The following is a 24,071-nucleotide window of genomic DNA, read 5'->3' as shown; positions in this document are numbered from 1 at the left end:
TCTATCATATCCCCCCTCAGCCATCTCTTCTCCAAGCTGAACAGCCCTAGCCTCTTCAGCCTTTCCTGATAGGGGAGCTGTTCCATCCCCTTTATCATTTTGGTTGCCCTACTTTGTACCTTCTCCATCACAACTATATCTTTTTTGAAATGTGGCGACCAGAATTGTACACAGTATTACAGGTGTGGTTTCACCATGGAGCGATATAGAGGCCAACATATTCTTATCAAAAGAAATAAAAAGTTGGGTGGACTGTTTATGGTCTTCTGTCCACTCCAGATAGAAGGCTAAGACTTGCTTGAAGTCCAAACTGTGCAGGGCTCATTCACCTTGATGTGAATGGGGTCTGGGAAAGAATGTTGGCAGAACAATGGACTAGACTGGTTAAGATGGAAGTCCATCACCACCTTAGACAGAAACTTAGGGTGTATATGCAAGACCACCCAATCATGATAAAACTTGTAAGGTGGATAAGTCACTAAGCCCTGAGGTTTGCTGACCACCACCGAAAATATGACCTTCCAAGTCAGGTACTTCAGGTCACAGATACGCAGCAGCTCAAGAGTAGCTTTCATCAGCTGAGCTAACACTACAATGAGGCAAGACACAGCGGGAGGCCTTTAGGAGGCTTCAGTTGAAGCAGGCCCCACATGAACCGTACAACTATAGACTGTACAGAGATGGGCATTCCATCTACACCCTGGTAATATGTGTCAATTGCACTGAGGTGAACTCTAATGGAGTTGGTTTTTAAGCCAGTTTCCGATAGGTGTAGAAGGTAATCAAGCAGTGTGGGGCAGGAGAACGGATATAGGGCCTTCTGCTCACATCTGACAGAAAACCTCCTCTACTTCAGTCCATATGACTTTCTAGTGGAAGGCTTTCTGGAAGCCACCAGAACCTGAGACACATACTCTGGGAAACTGAATGATTGCAGAATGAATCTCTCAACATGCAGTCTGTGAACAACAGGGCCTGGAGATTGGGATGTCACAACCTGCCTTGATCCTTCATGATGAGATCTGGGGAAGTCCCCAGACTGATTGGTCTCTGGATGGACAATTCCTGTAGGAGTGCATTGTAATGCATATGGTACCCTTTTATTTTAGTCCCCTTCTTATATCATTTCTAATTGTTATCTCACCTTTCCCCTTTATTCTTCACTTGTTACTTGTATTCGATTGTTACTTGTAAGGGCCCTGCCCAAAAGTTATTTGTTTTATGTAAACCGATACGATGTGCGAACGGCTATCGGTATAGAAGAGACTTTAATTAATTAAACAAACAAACAAATAAATAAATAAATAGGAGTGGAAATCAGACATGTTTCGGCCAATAAGGGGATATGAGGATCATAGTCCCCTTGCTCTCGTGAAGCTTGAAGAGAGTCTTCACCACTAAGGGAATCAGAGGATACGCGTACAGAAGATTCTTGCTCCAATGACTGGCAAGGGCGTCCAAGGCTGGTTTGCCGTCTGTCCTGTACAGGGAGCAGTACTGATTCACCTTTCTGTTGCACAGTGACGCGAATATCTATGTCAGAGCTCCTCTAGAGGTGGACTATCTGATTCGCTACCCCCTGGTCCAGGGACCACTAGTGGGGTCTGAAAGCATAACAGTCTGTCTGCTACCACGTTCTCCATCTCGACCAGGTACATGGCGCTGAGCACCATCCCATGGGACAGGGCCCAAGACCAGATCTGGACCGCTTCCTGACACAGGAGGTACAATCCCATACCTCCCTGCTTGTTAACGTACCACATTGCTACATGGTTGCCAGTTTGGATCAGGACAACTTTCTTGGACAGCCGATCTCTGAAAGCCTATAGAGCGTACCTGATTGCCCGAAGCTCCAGGAAGTTGATTTGACAACAGCTTTCCTGAAGAGACCAGAGACCCTGGGTGCTGAGCCCATCTATATAAGCTCCCCAAACCAGGGTGGATTTGAAAGTACCCGCCACCAGGACAATGAGTCTGAGAGAGACTGGGTGATTCGGATGCAATCTCAGGCTCCATTGGGCCCTGTGCATGTGTAATCATGCCAAGGGAGTGACATGGACAGTTGCGGCCATATGGTCCAACAGTCTCAACATATGCTAGGCCAATACCTGCTGGTTCTGCTGAATCTCTGCTGTGATGGTCATCAAAGTGACAGCCCTTTGACGAGACAGAAAGGCCTTGGCTTGAGCTGTGTCTAGCAGGGCTCCTATGAAGTCCATTTGAGGTGACAGGCCGAGATGGGACTTCAGGTAGTTGACGACGAACCCTAGTGACTCCGACAACCGGATGGTCAAGCACATGGACGTGATGGTTCCTGCCTGAGATGTGCTCTTGACTAGCCAATCGTCCAGACAGAGAAAACCATGCACCCTCAGCCTGCGGAAGTGCGCCGTCACCACAGAAAAGGCATTTTGTGACGACTTGTTGGGCTGACGCTAGCCTGAATAGCAACACCCGTTACTGGAAGTGCTTTTTTTCCTCCACAAATCGAAGATATTTCCTGCACTGGGGAAGATCTCAATGTTGGTCTATGAATCCTTTAGATTGAGGGAGCATAGCCAGTCCCTATTTGTAAAAGGGAAATCAAGGGGCCCAGGGAAATCATCGTGAACTTTTCTTTTTTTTTAAGGTTTGTTTAAGGCCCTTAGGTCTAGGATGGGACAGAGTCCTCTTGTTCTTTTTGGAATCAGGAAGTACCTGGAGTAGAATCCCCAGCCTCTTTGCCTTCAACCATTCTGGCCATTAAGAGGGAGGAGAACTCCGCTAGCAGTACCTCCTGATGTGCTACCAGCCTCCAAAACAGGCACGGAGGGCAATTTGTAGGACACCCAATAGGTTCAAATGGTATTTTTGAAGGATGATTGAGAGAACCCACTGGTCAGAGGTTTTACTGGAACACTGGTTTGCAAAGAACTTCAGCCTGACCCCTGACCAGAGAGTCTGGCCTATGCTCCTAATGACCCAGCCAATACCCCATTGTCTGGTGTTGACTGAGGTTCCTGCTAGGGCTTGGGGGCTCTCTGCTGCCTGGGACGACCACAGCAGCCCTGCTGTTTTTTTTTTTTCCAATCTTTATTTAACACAAGAGGGATACAGTTCAAGAGTGTTTGATTATACAATACTTGCATAACTTTCAAAATACAATTTGAGAATGCTTGATTATACAATAGTTGCAAAACTTTTGGGTAAACAGAAAACTGTTTATGGATGGGATCTTAATTCTCAATAAATGCCTAAATTATCCCGTTCCTGTGTGTATATTTTTTAATTTCACACCATTCACACCAACCATTCATACCCTAAACCACACAACCACTCTTCAATCATTCTATCATTCATCCAGCTGTGCCATGATGTCCTCTTCAAATATTGTATACAGTCTACCACTCATTCACTCAACGATCAAAGCAGAATCAAGCAGAGAGTTCTGTTTTTGAATTTATACCTAAGATCTTTGCACTTTACCAATCACTGGTATAGCGCTAACCAATAGTGATTGCCTGAGTGCTTCCGGCAATTGAGCATAGGTTAATTTCCAAAGCTTGGAAATTTACTAGCTGAAAGATATCACATGAAGTATTCACGTGATATCTTTCAGCTAGTAAATTTGACATCTAATCTCTCCACTTGCATCCAATCCACAAGTTTCTGGAACCACATAAGAGACATAGGGCTATGAGGCTTAATCCAATGAAAAAGGATACACATTTTGACTAAACAGGTCACAATAATTACATATTTCTACGCTACAGTTGTTATCGTTTAAAATCTCTCCTGTTTTCCACCTCCCATGTTTTCGATCCCTGTTTAATGTAACTTTACCTTTCCACTTAGTTGTTAATTGGTTTCCCCCTGTTATATTGTAAACCGGTACGATAAGACTTCGTCTTGAGTATCGGTATAGTAAAAGAAGTTAAATAAAAAAAAAATGATGACAGATAACCAATGTTATATTGTTATATGTTAATTAATAGAAGCAATATAAAGTCACCAGTGAAGGGCAGTTTCTGCTGGATAGAATCCTCAATAACTTGAAAAACTGTATTCCAGAAAGAGAATATAGAAGGGCAGAATACAAAATTATGTACCAGAATGCCTCTATCCCTATGACACTTTAAACATATATCTGTAGCAGAAATATGCATCATACAGGCACGTACATTATCTATATATGTTTTTTGCAGCGGCTTAAATTGCATTTCTTGAATTTTAACTTCCATTGTTGTGGAAAAGGCATATCCGAAATAACGTATCATTTATTTTTGTGATATCGAGTGTCCCAGCGATTCCGTCAATGATTTGACTATTGGTGCACAGAGCTGTTCAGACTCTTTGCTAAATCATAGTTTATACCAGAATGATAATGAGTTGTAATTCTTTTTCACCTTAGTGAACAGGGTAATTACAGATTCTGGATCAAAGAGGTTAGGGTTACAGGACAACATTTGCATCAAGTAATGACTCGCTTGCAAAAACATATAGAATTGCTTAGATGGGACTTGAAATCGAGACCTCAGTTGATCAAAAGAAATCATGATTGTCGAGTTGCACAATATAAGTTCTCCAATTATTTTATTTATTTATTTAAAATCTTTTCTATACCGTCGCTAAGATATATACCATCGCAACGGTTTACATATAGGCACATAAAATAAGGTAAGTGAATGTGTACTTTGCAAACATGTGGTTGTTCAGTCCAGGCAGAAATGCTGGGTTGCCGGTCAATCTCAGTAATTTAGTATTAAAGGAATTTACCTTGAATTCACGGCAAAAATATTGCCAAGCCATTCTAACTGGTTTTATTAATATATGATTCCTGATGGGTGTGGTGAGGTCTGTTCTTCGGCCATGCAATACATTCATAGGTTTCAGGGGGCACAGAATATCTGTTATTAAATCTGGAACTTCGAACTTATATTGTGCATGATACCAATCCCAGAAAAATCGCATTTGACATGCCATATTATAAAAGTAAAAATGTGGTAATTTTAGACCATCATATTTTTTTGACAACATAAGTACTTTATAGCTTAACCTTGCTCTCTTTCTCCTCCAAAGAAAATGTATTAACGCTTTACGTAGTTGCAGGAAATCTTGCTGCCTAATCCAAAATGGGAGCATTTGCAGTTTATAGAGCAATTTCGGCAAGAGGGCCATCTTGAACAGGGCACTTCTACCAAATAGTGACAGGGGGAGGTATTTCTATACTATCAGCTGCTACTGAATATTTTCTATTAGAGCGCAAATATTCATATCATATAATTGAGATAGATCATGCGGTATCCATAAGTCTAAATATTTAAAAGACCTTTTAGACCAAGATAGGGGAAAGACACCTTGCCATGTCACTTGTAGGGAAGATGATTATAGGTAGGGTTTCGGATCTGGAAACATTAATCTTCAAGCCAGTGAACTGCCCAAATTGCTTGATAAAAATCATTAGTGCTAGTAATGCAATATGCAGATTTCTTAAAAATAGCAGCATGTCATCAGCAAATAGACACATTTTATACTCTTTCAACCCTAAACGAAAGCCATGAATTTCTGGGGTGGTTTTTATTTTGATAACCAACAGTTCCACTGTCAGGATGTACAGCAAGGGGGATAGTGGGCAGTCCTGTCTTGTGCCACTTTCAAGTGTAAAGGGCTCAGATAGCTCTCCGTTTATGTTTAGGCAGGCAGCTGGCATCGTGTACAAGAGTTTAATCCATGCTATAAAAGGATGCGGAAATCCATATTTCTCTAACAACCAGAACATATAGTCCCCATTGAACATTGTCAAATGCTCTTTTGGCGTCTAAACTAGCAATGAACCTGTTGGGAATTTCTAATTTTCCAGACCAGAGGGCTTCTATTAATTTGCGTATGTTAGTGACTCCATTCCTATTCTTTACAAAGCCAGTCTGATCTGGAGCAATGAGGTCAGGGATGATTCCACTCAGTCTATTGGCTAATACTGACGCTAGTATTTTAATAGCCACATTAATTAACGAGATGGGCCTATACGACCCTGCCTGAGTTAAGTCTTTACCTGGTTTAGGAAAAAATGACTATTAGGGCTTTATTCACATCTGGAGACCAACTGCCTTTTTGAACACACGTCTGATATAAGTTTTGTAGGGTGGCTACCACTTCCTCTCTTAAGAGCTTATAAAATTCAGCTTCAAAGCCATCCAGCCCCGGTGCTTTTGCCAAAGATAACAGGCTAATTACATACGATTTTTCCGATGTAGAGATGGGATTAGATAATCTCTGGCGCCAAATTTCTGGTATTTGAGTTAGTTGTAAGTTCCTCCAAAAGAAATTTCAGGCTTTTTCATCTTTTCCTTTTATCGAGTATAGTGTTTGATAGAACTTGAGCATTATTTCAGTGATTTTTGCTTGGGAGATTTGAATATTTCCATTAGAGTCTACCATATTTGTAATGAAGTGCTTGGGTTTGAAATTTTTAATCATCCTTGCTAGGAGTTTACTGGCTTTATTTCCCTGTCAAAAAGATTAAGTTTTAAATTGAAGAATATGTTGCATTTCTTTTTGATAAAGCAAGTGATTAAGGGTTTCTGTAACCGAAGTTATTTCATCTTGTAGCGGGCTGGCCAAGTTAGAAATATGTTTTTTTCTTTAAAGCTCTAAGTTGATTTTGCAATGAGAGTATCTCTTGATCTCTATGCTTATTTTATGAGCCATATATGCAATTATCTGTCCCTGCAATACAGCTTTAGCGGCGTTCCAATAGGTATCGCTTGAAATATCTTCCGCGTAATTAAATTGGGCATATTCTTCCCATTTATTTTTTTAAGTATGTGACAAACTCTGCATCGTGATAAAGCATAGGGGAAAGTCTCCATTGGTATGGAGTTTTGGGGCATGTAATTATGGCTACGTCTATAGATATATGTGCATGATCTGAAACCGTAATAAGATCAATGCTGGCATTTCTGAGCCTAGGAAACATATCAGTGGAGATCAAGAAAAAATATATTCTTGAATAGGAGTTATGGCCCTTTGAATAATATGTAAAGTCTAACTCTGTAGGGTGTAATGTTCACCAAGCATCTATCAATTGGAGCTCTTTCATCAAAACATTGATCCCCTCTGTATCCCTGCTGGGGATTATGGTTCTGTTTAGTGTCTAATTTTGGATCAATGGGTAGATTGAAGTCCCCTCCTAGTATTAGTTTATGTTGAAGATGTTGTCCTATTTCAGAGGTCAGATCCACAAAAAACTCATGGCTATAAATATTTGGGGCATAAACATTGCACAACAGGATTTTTTGTTGCTCAATAGTGCCACATATGAGGAGGAATCTGCCATTCTTATCTTTAATTTGCTTGTCCATAACAAAAGGGCAATCTTTATGTATCAGGATGGCAACTCCTCTACGTTTAGTGGAATAAGATGTATAATAGCATTGGCCCTCCCAATCTTGTTTTAATCTTGTTCCTTGATAGATAAATGGGTCTCCTGGAAGAACCCTATTTGCGCTCTTGCTCTCTTTAGATGGTTCAAAATCTTTTCACGCTTAATAGGGGAGTGTAATCCCTGTACATTTAAGGATACTGATTTCAGGTCAACCATAATCAGTAATGTAAACAGAGTTAACTTGCCAGAATAATAAGTATTAATAAGGCCTTGCAACCCCGCCTAGCCTCGAGATCCAAGTCCCATGTACTTTATTAGTTGTATTAAGACTATTTTTCCCAGAGTAAGACATCACAGCCAGCAAAACACCACAATTATCTCTCCGGGTACTTCTTATTCCTTGTTTCACTACATTCATTCCTTCAAACATCCTCACAACACTAACCATACATACAATTACCACACAAATATCCATATCAAGAACCTTGCTCCTAATGGGCCCATCTTGCCCAGTTCGCTTCTGCTCTTCCTTCTTCTGAGTGAAGACATATCCTTTGGGCTTGCCCATCGTAGCACGATTTGAAGCATACGAGTAGACCATAATCAGGTTAAGGTAAGAGAACTTGCCATCTTGACCGGAGATCGTAGCATTCCATAGTGAAGGAAAGAAACCTTTCGGCTTCGAATTGCTCACAGTAGTCACATCATAAGAGAATACTCCCTAAGATATCCGCTGGCCATCATGTCAATGCTAGCATTCAGAAGCCAAAGGGACAATAGGAAGATATATTGTTGTTTATGATTTGACAAGCAGATGAGTAGAATGCTATAACTTGACAATTTAATCAGTTCTTAGTTGTTCTTGATCAGTATTATCTTCCTTCTTTCCAACAGGACACTTCTCTGTTGCACGCACTCATAGTATACTGAAATTTGTAGGTTAGTGCATGCAGTATAAGGATCTTCTAGGTTCCAATTAACTAGTACTAAATATCAAGGAAACAGGTCTCTGGTGCAGTAATCAGGTCCCATTCCATAGTAGGTTTAAGAGTCCTGTTGGTAGTTTTACTCCAAATGGAGTGATGGAATGAATTTTTGTTCTGAATCCTTAGATAAACATGTGGTCGTTTTCCCAGCATATGTGATTTTAAGTTTGGCTGGATATTGAAGAGTGAATCTGATTCCTTTTTTGTACTGTTCAGTGCATATTCCCGAGAATGCACGTCGGTCCTGAGACCTTTGCTGAGTAATCGTTGAACAGGAAAATCTGGGAATCTTCATATTTTAGCGGATGTGCTGCTCCTCATTTTTTTTTTTTTAATAAGCCATGAGAAGTTTTTGTTTGTCGGCAAAATTCAATATCCTAGCTATCACTGGCCTCGGTTAAACAGCATTTTGGTTATTTGCGCCCACCTGCTCTGTTGTCAGAGATATGCCTAAGGTTTCTGAAAGCCAAACCTCTACTAGCGGCATCAAGTCAGGATCTCTCACTGATTCCGGGACGCCGATGATGCATAGGTTATTTCGCCGCGCTCTGTTCTCTCGATATTCAAGTCTATCTTTTAGAATGGAATTTTCTTTTTTTAGGGCCTGTAATTCCGTCTCCATGTGGTCCGTATTTGACTCCTGCGTCACAATGTGGGACTCAAGTTCTTCGATCCTACGATTTTGCAATTTGAATGATTCCTTTATTTCATCTATTGACGATTGCAATTTAATTAACTTATCTTCCAAGAGCGCCAACCCATTTTTTGAGATTTCTTTAACTAAATCAGCTTTAAGTTCCTGCATCGACTTTTTGAACTCCGACGCCATTTGCAAATCTCCAGCCTTTACCTTATCCTGCGTTTGTTGTTGCGGTTTAGCCATCATACTTTCACGGACCTCTCATTAGTTGCTTCACTTGTTGTCGCTTGTCACTTATACTCAATGATGGGAGCTTTTTTTTTCCTAGTAAAATGGCAAATTTGAGATGAAAAAGTGGCAGCCTGAATAGAGCTCTTCAACATACAACTTCATAGCTGCATGATGTCACTGGATGTTGCCCTGATGGTGTTGACGGGAGCGAGGGGGCAGATGATAGTTTTCCTCTGGTGAAAGAAAGGCTTCCTTGGTCTCTGTCTTGCCGGGCTCCTAGAAAAGGATGACGGGTCCGGAGAGCTGGCGGAGAGCTGTGGAGGGTTTCATGTTGGTACCGAAGCTGGACCTCTGCTTCCCTCACTCTCTCCAAAGAGACTCTACTTAGTACACAGCACGTTGGCAAGTCATTCCTGTACCTCTGGTTGTAGATCCAAGGCCTGCAGCCATGCCATTCTGTGGGCGCCGATTCCCACTGCAGAGACCCTCAATGCTGTCACAAAAACATTGTAGGTCGCTCGGACCTTCTGTTTTCTGCACTCCAGGCCCTTATGCACAAGCGATATGAGGGTGTGCTGCTGCTGCTGTTGAGGCAGCTGCTTGGCCACCTCCTGCACCTGCTTCCAGATGTCCCGCAAGTACTGGCTAATGTAGAGCTGGTAGGAAGAATTGTGGGCAATGAGCATGGCCCCTGAAACACTTTCCTCCCAAGAGCATTCATCACTCTGTGGTCTTTCTCTGGAGATGCCAAGGAATGGGTCCGAGAACACTTGGCTCTCGAGGGCAGATTCGACCACCACCGACTGGTGAGGAAGCTGATGCTTATCAAATCCAAGAGCTGCCTGTTACGCTTGGGCTCCGGTCAGGAGTCGTGAACACCACCCAGCAGGGTGGCTCCAGGTGGAGAGAGACAGGAAGCTAGAAACAGTGTCAGGTTCCAGGCTGGGTCAGGGCAGGCAGCAAGTATCAGAGTCTGGGTTCAGGCTGGGTCAGGGCAGGCAGCAGTAGCAGTGTCTAAGTACAGGCTGGGTCAGGGCAGGTGGCAGTCAGCAGTGTCTGGGTCCAGGCTGGGTCAGGGCACAGTAAGCAGGGCAAGGCAGGTCAGAAGGCCCGTAGGCCACACACACACACACAGAAGGCCCGTAGGCCATACACCAATAGCGGGGCAAGGCAGGTCAGAAGGCCCGTAGGCCACACACACACAGAAGGCCCGTAGGCCACACACCATAAGCGGGGCAAGGCAGGTCAGAAGGCCCATAGGCCACACACATACACACAGAAGGCCCGTAGGCCACACACCATAAGCGGGGCAAGGCAGGTCAGAAGGCCCGTAGGCCACACACATACACACAGAAGGCCCGTAGGCCACACACCATAAGCGGGGCAAGGCAGGTCAGAAGGCCCGTAGGCCACACACATACACACAGAAGGCCCGTAGGCCACACACCATAAGCGGGGCAAGGCAGGTCAGAAGGCCCGTAGGCCACACACACACACAGACAGAAGGCCCGTAGGCCACACACCGTAAGCAGAGCAGGCAGGTCAGAAGGCCCGTAGGCCACACATACACAGAAGGCCCGTAGGCCACACACCGTAGTCAGGGCAAGTAGGTCAGAAGGCCCGTAGGCCACACATACACAGAAGGCCCGTAGGCCACACACCGTAAGCAGAGCAGGCAGGTCAGAAGGCCCGTAGGCCAGGTAAGAAAAGCGAGGAAGAAGGCCCGAAGGCCACGCAGGGCAAGGCAAGGAAAGGCCCGAAGGCCGCGCAGGGCTAGAGCAGGGAGCCCAGGTGAGCTCGATGCCGAAGCCCCGAGGCAACTGTCAGGCAGGGTTATAAGGGCACACCCAGAGCATAGAGTGGACAGAGGAGATGGACTGGGCCTGTCAGGAAAGCCAGCACTAGAGGGACCCCTGGTGGTGAGGCGGTTGCACTGCAGCCAAAACTGTAACACTGCCTGGATGAGGTAGACCCAGTCAGCCTTCTTGTTAATGGAAGGCACTGTGAGGGGGTGTTCCCATATCCTCAGCAACAGTTTCTTAAGGATCTTGTGTACTGGGACTGCCACAATCTCCAGGATCTCAAACGTTTTGTACCTAGCATCCTCCTCCGTCAGTAATTGAAATGGGATGGCTTCTGCCATCACCCTCACAAACCTTGCAAAGGTTAAGTCCTTAGGCAGAGACTGCCTTTGTTCTTCTGAAAGCGAAGGGTCTGAGGGCACCCTCAGAGTCCTTGGATGAGGACTACGAGATAACATCCCTCCCCCCAAGGGGTCATGGACACCTCATCCTCACTATAAGCCACAGAGGATAAGGCCCTAGGTGCTTGGCCTTTATCCAGAGGTGCAGGCATTGGCAAAGCTGAGTAGGGAGATACACGCCTTGCCATCTCAGCCAGCTTAGGTGGAGCTTCCTCCTCAGAGGATCTGGCAACAACTACCATATTAGTAGGGGGAAGTATCGGTATCCCACTGGGCACCAATAATGTTCTGGGAACTGACACCAGCAGGGTCGGTAATGCATCGATGAGCACATTAAGCTTCTCTAGAAGCTGTTCCAAGATGGACGGTACCAGCTCCGTGCCACAGGACTGACGCCCTGCAGTACCCTTTCTACCACCAGCTGCTTCTTCAACGTTGCCGATGTCAACACCGACTGGGAGGAAGGAAGGTGGCCAGATCTTCTTCGGACCCATGAGTTGGATCAGTGACCGGTGGAGACAATCTCAGACCCCTGGCACTGATGGAGGACTGGCATTCCTCGCTATGGGGTCACTTTGGGGGGCATCTCGGCATGAACTGGTGCATCCCTGTGCCAGCACTGTGCATTGACGGAGACTGGTGCCGATGTTGCTTCGGCTTCCATTGATGTGAGGCCTGGTTTTCCTCGGTGCTGAGGCTGATGACAAGGAACCAGATGACCTTGGCCTGGAGGAGATAGGCAGAGGTTGGTCTCCAGTGCCCCTACCTGCCGACGGCACAAATGGTTCCGTCGATGTTAATGGAGAGGTGTCCATCGATGTGGCTCTGAGTTCCATTGATGCTGATGTCACTGATGCCAATTTCAATGTCTCAGTCTTCTTTGACCTAAACAGCTGTTCCATCTTGTCAAGTTGAAGCCAATGTCCTTTCGGGGTCTCTTGAGCGCACAAGTGGCAACCCCGGACAGCATGCGATGCCCCCAGGCAGAGGACACGTATCTCATAGGGGTCTGCAATGAACATGATCCTTGGGCAGAAGCATTGCTGAAAACTGGACTTGGCCATGATGGGACAAAATAATAGGGCTGCAAAATCAAAATCTATGGAAGCAGGCGTCAATGGCCGGCAGGCATCGATCGAAGCACTACCACCACGGGAGAATCAACCGTGAAAAGAAAAACTTACCAGAAGCGTTGAAAACCCTAAGAACACTACAGTGAAGCACCGTGAGGGACCTGGTGTCGAACATCGTGAAGAAAAATACAAGAAAAAAAGAGAAAGTTTTCCAAAAGGCTAAAAGCCAAAGTGAGCTCACTTACACCGCGAGGCTTATAGCTCTGCGGAAAAAGAGACTGGAGAGGAACCCCATGTAGACGAGTGGTATAGGAAATGCCAGGCATGCTCAGTGTGCCAAGTCAAAGTTCTAGGATCTTTGACATACGTTTTCTGTTTCGGGGTTCCATCTGATGTCACCCATGTGTTAGGACTACCATCCTGCTTGGCCTCAGAGAAACAATTAAGCCAAGGAAACAGGCTATCTCACACCTAACAGTCATAAGACCAGGCAGGCAACAAAAATGTTCTGGCAGACAGGTTGAGTCATCAAACCCTGATAAATGGCCCCTCAGTTGGAATATAGCAAACAGGATCTTTTGTTGATGGGGAACACCTGAGAGAGATCCATTCATAATTAATGAGAACAGGAAGGTGCCAGTCTTCTGCACCAATAGATCAGTATTCATTTTATTTACATTTTTTTTTTTTTTAATTTTTTATTTATGCATTTTAAACATTATTACAAGAAACTCTTGCATTGTAATTTGTTAAGGACATAAACCAGGAAATGTCTTACAATCTTAATTCAAAAAATACACATTTTCAACATGAAATTTAAACATTTATGTCCTTAAAATAATAAAGGAAAAACTGGGAGAGCATGCAATTTAGGAGCATCCAAAGAAAAAAGATCATCATGCAATTTGACATTCTAAAAAACACACCGTCTTATTCATTACTATCGCCTCTTGGTGTTAATGAGGGGAATTGTGTGAGTTGAGGAAGGACCTCAGCTGTAAAGGTTCCATAAATACGTACATTTGTTGTTGATATTGCATGCAACATTTACAAGGAAAGCAAAGTTTAAACTTAGCTCCTAGTTTTACTACCTCCTCTCGCATATTTAGGAATTGCTTCCTTCTTAATTGAGTTTGCTTAACAAGGTCGGGGTAGCACCAAATTCTTTGACCAAAAAATAGTACATGACTATTTCTAAAGTAATTTTTAAATATATTATTCCTGTCCATTAACAGGGCAAAAGTAACCAAAAGGGGTCTTCTCAAAGTAATCGTTAGATCTTGTGACGAATCCAATATTGTAGACAAGTCCGGTAACGCTTGCTCGTCCTGTCCTGCTTCACCTCCTGCTTTAGGATATAGGTAATAAACTCTTGTTACCACTGGTTTTAATTCTTCTGGAATTTTCAAAATTTGAGCAACATAAAATTTAAATAAATCCAGTGGTGTAACATTTTTAATCACGGGGAAATTTAGGAAGCGCAGGTTATGAACCCGAATATTGTTCTCTAGCTTCTCCAATCTTCTATTCACCTCATTATGAGTCAAAACCACAGCAGAATGAACTTTTTCAATTTCAGTCATTCGACTCTCCATTTTATTCAGATTTTGTTTCTGTAGGTCAATTTCAGATGCATTTAAATTCACTTGGTGTTTTACTTCTATTACTTCTTTTGTAAGCCCCAAAATGGCTTTTTCAAGCGATTGTAGTGCTCCCCAAATCATTGTTAAAGATATTTCTTCTGGAGGTTTTGTTAACTTTAACAGTTTCGGTACCTCCTGCAACTTCACTGCCCCTCCTCCACCCAAAGCGAAACAGACGTTTTCCTCCAGCTCTGCGGATCCAAGCTTTTCAGGAAGGTTTTGTCCCGCGGCTTTCTCAGCCTCCTGGGACCTTAGCTTTCTCTGAAGCTCTTGACTGGTAAGTCCTTCCTTCATCTCGGGTTTCCCCAATCTCTCCGCAGTCCCTGCACCGATTACCTCGGTTGGATCGGCGGCCATCTTGGTCTCCTCTCTCTCTTCCGCATAGACTGGTGGCGTGGGTCTCACCGGCGAACCGGGACTCAACGATGTCTCGGTCAGGGAGAAGCCTTCCCGCTCCCCGGAAAGCTCTCCAGCGACCTGGTCTCCCGGAATTAACGGTGGTATCGTGGGGAAAAAGGTTCCAATATGGGGTTGAGTTGTTTGTAGAGGTGTAGATGTCGCTTCTACACCTCTGATCCGCGCCTTCCGCTTCGTATGCGGCATTTGAGAGCTAAATGAAATACTCAACAAGGAAATTCAATAGCGGATATATGGAGCCTCTTTCGACACGTCTGGTTAGAACGCCATCTTGAAAGCTCTCCACCCTTATTTACATTTTTTAAAATATTTTATTTTATTTGTATTGATGTATATTGCATATGTAATTTTTATTTGATGTATTTTGCATTATTACAATTTTTATCTGTTGTGAACTGTCTTGGGTCTACTATCAAGGAAGGCAATATTAGTTATTTATTTTATTTATTAATGTAAGTACAAGAATGGAATAGATACTCCTGGGGGAATTCTGCATTACTGAGGAATGCAGAATTTTACAGATTTCCCCCCTCATGCATATTTGTACCTTCACTGTGCAGAATCCAGGCCCCACCACCGCTTTGAACACAATCACTGTGGGATCACAGCAATAATGGAGTCAGGAGTGTTCACGAAGGCCCCAAGTCTTCTGACAGACTAGCAGAGCCTCACTGTTGCGAGCCTGCCCCGTGCTATTTCCGGCTCACGACTGCAGAGCTGCGATCACAAACCAGAAGAGCTACAGCCACAGCACAGGGCAGGCTCGCGGGAGCGCACCAGTGAAGCTACATGAGCCTGCCAGAAGCCTTGTGGTTTTCGCAAAAGCTCTTGACTCTCTTTGCTGATGGAAGGGACATAGCTAAAAGGAAACCAGTAAAGAAGAGGTGACATTGCATAGCTTTATCCCCACTCTTTACTGAGGTCCCTTATCCATTCAGGTAGATGCCAGATGTACCAGGGTTGTGAGGGAAGAGAGAACTTATTAAGCTTCAGGGCTTAGTTTGGGTTTTGGGGGGAGGGGGAGAGGGGAAGAGAAATATTCCTGTGAGCATGTTTAGGTTGGGGGAGGAAAACTGAGCATGCTTGGGATTTTCAAATGAATGCATGCTATTTTATCACTTCCCACCTAAATAGCAACATATATGAGAAACTTTTAGTGCGTGCACTTAGCGGTTTCTCATTGTTAAAGGGGCACAGTACGCATAGTTTCCCTTTTGAAAACTGGCTGCAACATTCATGGGCTAATAGACAGTGCCCCACACAGTGCAAACATGGTGGGCTATTCAAAACTGCCCCCCTGAGTGCCTTCTACATCAAGGTTTGCAAAAGACTGAGCACTATTTATTAAGGCAGGGGACGCCTTTTTCTTACCTAGAGCACTGCTAGATGGAAGCAGCATTATACAGATACATTTAGAGACATATTTGTGACCACCTCTTGAGCAGATGTTCTAGCTCAGGGGTGACCAACTCCGGGAAGTGATGAAGTTGTGCAGAATTTTATTTTTTTTGGTGCAGAATTTTCAATTTTTTGGCATAGAATTCCCCCAGGAGTAAACAGAACAAATAATGCATGCAAAATAAAGGTGCAGTGATGTCACCTGGCCAGCAACTGCAATATCTTTAAGGAAATCACAAGTTACCTTGAAGGCTAGGGAAAGAAATTTGAAAAGCTGGCTAGTCAGATAAGATGAGATAATACTTACTTTTCTTCTGACTCCCAAGAGCAATCAGATAATCACTTCCTAATGGGGCTGGCAGGTCTGAGCTAGTGATCACCACGGTTTCTGGTCCCATGTCATGAAGCATGTCCATTACCTACTCCAGCAAAAAAAAAAAAAAAGATACTTCATGAAGACAAAAGTTTTAGGGCAGGAATCATCTGGAACTAGGAATATCTTTAGCATGAATCAGAGAAAGATAGAGGAAAGGTAGGAAAGTTACACAGCTGAAGATTCTATCACTCCAAAAGTCTCATTATACAGGCTAGGACTCTACTATTTGAGAGACTTCATTATAGTCCAGGATCAAATTGCCTCATAGTTCTTGTTACACTTGTTGGACTGTACCACAGAGAGCCCTTCTTCCATAACCTGAGATCATACCATCTGAAAGCCACCATTATATATCCTGGACTGTAGCACAAGAAAGCCCTTGTTACATAGCCTGGAATTGTACCGCCCCATAGTCCTCCTTGAACAGCCAGGACTTTACCACCCCAGAACCCTCAACACATCTTGGGAGTATATATCTGTTAGTGTTTGAGGTAGTTGTGGGTGGATCCTTGGGCCGGTGGCAGATGACCACGACCCCGGGGGAAGATCCTGAGAGGGACCACCGGTCAGGCTCAGAGTATGGAGACAGACACACACTAGTTCTTTTATTAGACAGTATATGGAACCACCAGAGGTGGCAGTAGTGAGCTGGAACGCCCGGCTGGGCTGTAGTCCCTCAGATACTGGAACAGCGATCCTGGATAATTGAACTGTAGAGATACTGAATATAGTGAGTAGCCAGAGTTCAGGAACAGAACCTTGATGGTAAGACTCACCCAACAGTCTCTTAGAAGCAGCCCAGGAGCTGGAAAGAAGTAGGCCCTAGAGGAGCGAGTACCTGGTTCCAGGGAACGCTCTGAGAGAGAGATTTTAACTCACTGGTGCTGTAGGCAGTGATGACTTCCTGGCAGAAGTGGTATTCAGTAGCAAATCCGGGTACGTGGGCCCTCAAGAAGCGAGTATCGGTTTCAGACTGCGATCTGAAAAGCAAAGAGAAAGCGAGGCCCCCGAGGAGCGGGTACCCCTGGTAAGTCCGAAGAGGCAGAGTAGCAAGGTATGCGGAGAGCGAATCCCATCCGCCAATACCTGCAGGAAAGCCCTTATCCTTGTCCTTGTTAACTCGATTCGTTAGCGATTTCAGAGACCTTAAATATCCGGAGAGGATGACGTCACTTCAGGGGTCACCCCTGAGGTTCACACCACTGCTGGTACTTGAGTCGGGGCCGAGCTGCGCGTGCACCCTTAGGCTACTGGGAAACATGGTGGAGTGCAGCGTCTAGCCGGTCCGGGGATGCCGGAGGGGAATGGCATGAAGATGCTGCGGCAGCCAAACTTCCAACAGGCAGAGAGGGAGTCGCCAAAGAGGTAAGGTGGGCGTAGTGGAGATGTCGGGCAGCGACGGTTGCAACAGTACCCCCCTTCAAAGGGCGATTTCCTCTTCGGGTACCAGGCTTGGGTTTTGAAGGATGCGCGAGGTGGAACTGATGAAGCATCTCTTTATCCAGAATATTGGTCTGAGGCTCCCAAGAGTTTTCTTCGGGGCCGAAACCTTCCCACTTCAGAAGGTATTCAAAAGTATTGCCTCTTTTACGAACATCCAGGACCTCTTCGACTTTGAATTCTAAGTTGTCTTCTGCATTGATGACAGGTGGATCTTGAGGTTTGGAAGAAAATTCGCTGAGCATGAGTGGTTTCAGAAGTGAAACGTGGAAAGCGTTATGAATGTTGAGCCCAGGCGGTAGCTTCAGATGGTAGGTGACATTGCCAATACGTTGAAGGACTGGGAAAGGTCCCACGTAGCGAGGAGCAAACAGAGATGAAGGTAGTTTAAGCCTGAGGTGCTTGGTGGACAACCAGACCTTGTCTCCTGGTTTGAAGCCTGGGGCTTGCGAATGGTGTGTATCATAGTATTTCTTAGCACGGTTACTTGCTTTGATCAGCATGTCCTTTGTCTGAACCCACAGATTATGGATATCATCAGCAGTGGACTGACAGCTCTCATTACATAGTCTAGGACAGCACCATGAAAGTCCTTGTTACACTCTATAATCTTTGTTATGCAATCTAGGACTGGATCAAGAGCTATAGAGGTCCATATTTAGCACATTTGTCCGGCTATGGCCTAGAATCATTAAATTGCTATAAATAAAGCAGAAATATGGTGCATTAGCGCTTGCGTTAAAAAAAGGGGCATAGCGTTAGTTGCACAATGCGTGAAATAGTGCAATGCACGACGCTGCAGTGCAACACAGTAGCACATCATGCATTATTTTCTTTGTTTATATATATAAATATATACTAGCTTCCTGAAGCTACCTCTTTGAGGGTGTATTAAGCGTGGGAGAGAGAGGAAAGGAGAGGAGGTGAGTGTTTGGTAGGAGTTTAGAAGAGGTCTTTAGCAATATCTAGTGCGTGGTCTTGTCTTCTGTTGTCATCTATCTGTATGTGAAAGTTTTTGTAAGTTTGTCTGTTTCTCTGTCTATCTTGGTAGTGGAGGAGTGCTGGTGGAATGCTGGTGAGGAGCTGGAAGGATGAGCCTTTAAGAGGCTGAACTACTTGTGCTTTCTCAGACTTCTAGAACACTTGGCTCCATGTTCTAGGCCCTGCAGCAGTTCCATCTCTCACCAACATGTGAGGACTAGGATAGGGTCCAAGGCGAAGCCGAGGCAAGCAAGAAGGTACAATCTATGTACATAGGGCAAGCTATGTACATTGTGTTGACAGTCCTACATGAAGGCTATGGCAAGACATTGCTTTGAACGGACAATCAATCTGATTACATTAGGCCAGCCACATCTCTTTGATGTCAGATTTGTCTACTATTGTCTATGGTACCTATTGCTCCATTATCACTATGTAGCCTAACTCAGTCTAAGTGGTTTCTGTTACAAACTGGCCCAGACAGAGGATCTGTGAGTAAGAGAAAGATGGAGATGAGACCAGCTAGTAGCACTCTGTTGGGTTCTCTACCATGGAAGGGGAAGGGGGTAGATGAGGACTAACAGGCAAAGTAGTGTTGTATGACGCTTTCCGAAGCATGCCAGACCATGTGGTCTCCACAGCTTCTGCAGGGAGAGATGGGGGATTCTCAAGTAGATCTGGAATGATGTTTACTGGGATCACAGCAGAGCAGAACTATCTTGGCGACTCTGGGCAAGGCATACATTAAAGCTCCCCCTGTTTTCTCCAAACAGTGAAATCTACTTTTCAGAACTCTGAAGGTGTGTTCTATGATCTAGCGGATAGAACATAAAGCCTTGTTGTACCTAGTCTCCGCCAGCGAGGAGGGCATAGTGATGGGTGTGAGAAGCCAGGTCCTGCAACTATATCCCAAATCTCCTATGGTAAAGACAGAAGGGCTGCATCATTCACACCACTGTGACTTTGTTCTATCGCTGCCAACCCACAGCATGCTATAAGATACTAGAAGTTATGCTCTAGCTTGATGTTAGCCTTAAAAGGCTCTTTCCAAACCCAAGGTCCATGCTGTCTTTTACAGTGACACTATGAAGGCAATAGCACTTGCTTATGCTGTGTCAGATCTCCCTGAATGGAAAACTACATGTGGAGTTCCTATACATGTGTTACAATGTGTCCATGTCACTCCTAACCAAGCTATCCCTACCCGTTACTAGCACTCCTCTAACACTGAAGCTGTACATCACAACTACCATACATCACTGCAGAAAGACATCAACCTGGTGGTATGGCTGTGCATGTCCTTAGCAGTTCTGCAATATGTCCTCTAGAGATACACATTTGTCTGACATGACGCAGTGACTAGGATTGGACCAAAGGCCAGCTTCCATTTAACCCGTGTGATGTCCCAGACAAATTGTGGCTGACATCCTGGCTGACAGAGCACTAACAGTGCACATCTGACCCGGGTGTCCCTGCATTATGGACACAAAAAGGTTATTGTTAACAAGTGACATTTCAACAGCTCCAAAAAGGAGGATTTGAACAGCCACTAGCTTAAAGTAAACAAATAGAAAATTTGTAGTGCCCGGTCACACACAGCTTGGTGTTAAGTGCATTGTTTGGGCACGCAACATTAGCAGGCCTCTCCAGCATGGAGCGAGAAAGCTGGTCCCTGGCACTATGGCTTGTAGACCTAAATGTGCAAGCCACTTGTCATGTAATCAATGCAGTCACATCCTCGACAGCCGCCGCCCCGTTCCAGTGCTGTTTACTGTAAACACATAACCAGAAACGGAGTATAGAAAGAAGTAGCACTCTTAGCTATGAGCCAACTGTCACCAGTGAGGGCATCTTCAAAATCTTCAAACAGGCAACAAGTATAAAGGAATCGTGCAAGGCTCCCGAATACTTGGCAGTCACATCGAGGATGCTCATTTGAGTGTCACAGACCACTTGCACATTGATGGAGTGCAAGAGCTTTCTGTTGCGGTAGATTTCCTCCCTGCCACGGGGTGGGATGAAGGCTACGTCAGTGCAATCAGTAGCTCCCAGAACATTAGGAAAGATGGCCATGGCATAAAACTCGCTCTTCAATTCCAGCAAGTCCTGCCTTTCGTGAAGGAATGTTATGTACCGATTAATGCAGTCACGTACAATAATTTGGTGATGCCCGGTATAGCGAGGGACCTCTCTGTGGCCGGATCCAGATCCCCTCTGGAGTTCTTGATATAATTCCATGATAGCCTGAGAGCTGAAGCAATATCTGGTAACCACATGTTCCTCCGGCATGACCAGCAATGTGGCTCGTGGATGAAAGATGTGCTTTCTGTATCACAGGCATGTCCTCCTGCATGGCAAGCACTGCATGGGCCAGGCCGCTCCACCAGCTGAGCTAGCAGCTTTGGCTCCAGTGCAGAGACTTCCATAGGAGGGGGTTTGAATCTCCCTTGCCGGTTGTTGTTGTTGTTGAGCAGCCCAAAGCAGCCAATATCCCCCTACTAGTAGACTTCCCCTTAACAATGTATCTTTAGGAAGACAGGGCAGGTAACAAAAGCTGTTTTTATTGGGCCAGCAGGGCTGTGTAGGTGTGCCTGAGAGGTCTTTTTTATTGTGCGTGCTAATAGCCGCGACCGTGATAACAGCCACTTTGTTGCGATAACCTCTTTCCCCTCAAGCGCAGGAAAAAAAAAAAGTGTGTTATTTGGCACATTAAATCCCGCATTGTGTGTTATTTTACCACAAATGGAGTCCCTCATTTGCATAATTTTCCTGGTTTTGCACACTCATTATCATATTTGCATGCTAGCACATGACACGATAAAGATCAAAGGTTTATCCCACGAAGACTCCTTTTATCATGCGTTAGAGCCCTAATACAATTTGATGAATGACTCTGTAAGTTTGGCACTTAACCTGACAAATGCCAGGACTTAAAAATAATGACTGTCTGACCAAAAACTTATCAGCTTGTCAGGGGCAGTTCAATTTTGAGGGTTACCTGGCTAATGTAGCTATGTAATGTTATGACAGCTGAAGAACAGTCCTAATGTTAGCCTTATCAGGCTAACTTTCGGATAGCTGAATATCCCAGATAAGTTAGCTGGATAAGTTTATCTGGCTAACTTTCCTGGCCAGGCAATGGCTGAAATGGATGTTACTTATTCAATCATGGACTACCCAATCTAAAATTCACTCACTCTTAGAAAATCATATTCCACTGCATGCAACACTTACATTCTCTCACTCACCTCTAAAGCTTCTTGCTGTGTGCGGATCTTCCTTCCAGTGAGTAGCCTGTGATATATGAAAAGAAGAATATGAACATTACTCAGATTAATTTTTTTTTTGCTTGAAAACTCTTTTTTTCTGCACAGATTTGATTATCTGAAGGCAGGCACTATATGGTTTCAAAAAAGTCATATACATCACCTCAAGATAATTCTTTGGTTATATTACTTATTGAAAGCAGAGTTGCTTACCTGCAATGGGTGGTCTCTGAGGACAGCAGGACACTAGTCTACACAAGGTGGTGATGTTATCAATGAAGCTTGGGACAGATCTCTTCCTTAGAAGCTTCTAGAGCATTATTCATGTTCTCACTAAGCATGAGTAAGATGACCCAAGCTATTACTGTTGCAGAAAGCCCCTTTCACTTTAAAATAGAAGGCAATTTGCAAAGGCCATTTACCTGAGTAAATACTAATTTACTTGGATACAAGATGAAAAGATAAAAGATGAAAAGAAAATTGGCCATACTAACTGTGGGTAAAAGTAAGTGCATTGTTCCCCCAAAATGCATATTTTTATCTGCATTAGAGAAGGCATTTCCATGGACATGGTTAGGTTGGGGGAAGGAAAAGTAAGCATGTAGATTGCATTTTCAAATCTAAGAATGCAGTTTTTCATGAAAATTGTACCTGTAAAAAAAAGCAAATGTAGGTATCTGCAGGTACTTTGTACTCATGACAATTTTCAAAGGGAAAGCAGAGTTGCTTACCTGTAACAGGTGATTCTTCTAGGACAGCAAGATGTGAGTCCTCATACATGGGTGACATCATCGGATGGAGCCTGGCACGAAAAACTTTGACTAGCACACTAAGCATGCTCAGCAAGTCACTATCCATGTGTCCAGGTGGGGTCCCCTCTTCAGTCTCGTAACATAGAATTACAAAAAAATAAATAACAAACATAGGAGAAATCCAACTCCATGGGGTGGTGGGCGGGTTTCATGAGGACTAACATCCTTCTGTCCTAGGAGAACATCTGTTTCAGGTAAGAAACTTGGCTTTCTCCTAGGACAAGCAGGATGGTAGTCCTCACACATGGGTGAATACCAAGCTACAGGCTGTTCCCGAGCAACAAGAACCAACAGGCACCTTAACTGGGTGCCAATGAGCACAAAAAGTTACGTTGTTGTTGGTAACAGAGGAAGAGAGCCTGAACCTGAACAATAGGCCCTAGGCAGGAACAGTTGGGTTCTACAGCTGAATGAGATTCCGAAGGACAGATTGGCCGAAGCTACTATCAGGTCGCCCATCCCTGTCCAGATAGCAACGGGTGGCGAGCGTGTGGAGAGAACTCCATGTTGCAGTCTTGCAGAATTCAGGTATAGGAAATGCTCACAAGTGGGCTACCGAAGCCGCCATAGCTCAGAGTGAACCTTGTCATGGCCTCCAAGCTGAAGGCTGCCTGTGCATAGCAGAAGGAAATACAATCTGCCAACCAGTTTGATAGTGTCTGCTTAGTAACTGCAACTCCTAATTTGTTCTTTTCTAAAGAGATGAAGAGCTGCGTGGACTGCCTGTGGCCTGCTGTCCGCTCGAGGTAGAAAGCTAAGACCCTCTTGCAATCCAAGCTGTACAAAGCCCATTCATCCTGGTGCAAATGAGGCCTGGGGAAAAAAGTGGGTAGAATGATTGACTGGTTAAGATGAAAATCAGTAACCACCTTAGGCAGGAAGTTAGGGTGGCCTTGTGTATTCACCCTATCATGAAAGAATTTTGAGTAAGGCAGATAAGTCACCAACGCTCTGTTGCCAAAGTGACCGTAACCAGGTCAGGTACTTCAGGTCACAGGAGTGCAGGGGCTCGAAAGCATCTCGTATGAATCGAGCCAACACTATTTTAAGGTCCCAGAACACAACAGGAGGCAGCAGGGGAGGCTTCAGCTGAAGTAATCCCCGCATAAACCACCCCATTATGGACTACACAGAGATGGGTGAACCATCCACACCCTGGTGATAAGCACTAATGGTACTCAGATGTACTCTGAGTTGGTCTTTAAACCAGCCTCCGAAAGGTGCAACAAGTAGTCAAGCAAC

General features: G+C 44.5%; 1 protein-coding gene across 1 annotated transcript in view; it reads right to left on the bottom strand.

Moving 5' to 3' along the window:
* Nucleotides 1-24,071, bottom strand: part of PDXK (pyridoxal kinase) — a 178,660-nt gene that overhangs the window by 17,807 nt on the left and 136,782 nt on the right. Inside the window, exons 7-8 of the mRNA XM_029578220.1 lie at nucleotides 22,000-22,045; nucleotides 16,262-16,373 (exon numbers count right to left, since the gene is read on the bottom strand). Coding sequence (XP_029434080.1) covers nucleotides 16,262-16,373; nucleotides 22,000-22,045 — 158 coding nt within the window. The remainder of the gene's footprint in view (nucleotides 1-16,261; nucleotides 16,374-21,999; nucleotides 22,046-24,071) is intronic.

This window comes from Rhinatrema bivittatum, chromosome 15 (genome assembly GCF_901001135.1).
Source record: "Rhinatrema bivittatum chromosome 15, aRhiBiv1.1, whole genome shotgun sequence".
NCBI lineage: Eukaryota > Metazoa > Chordata > Amphibia > Gymnophiona > Rhinatrematidae > Rhinatrema > Rhinatrema bivittatum.
The sequence above is the reverse complement of the archived record's forward strand: the minus strand, read 5'-3'. Positions and strand labels throughout refer to the sequence as shown.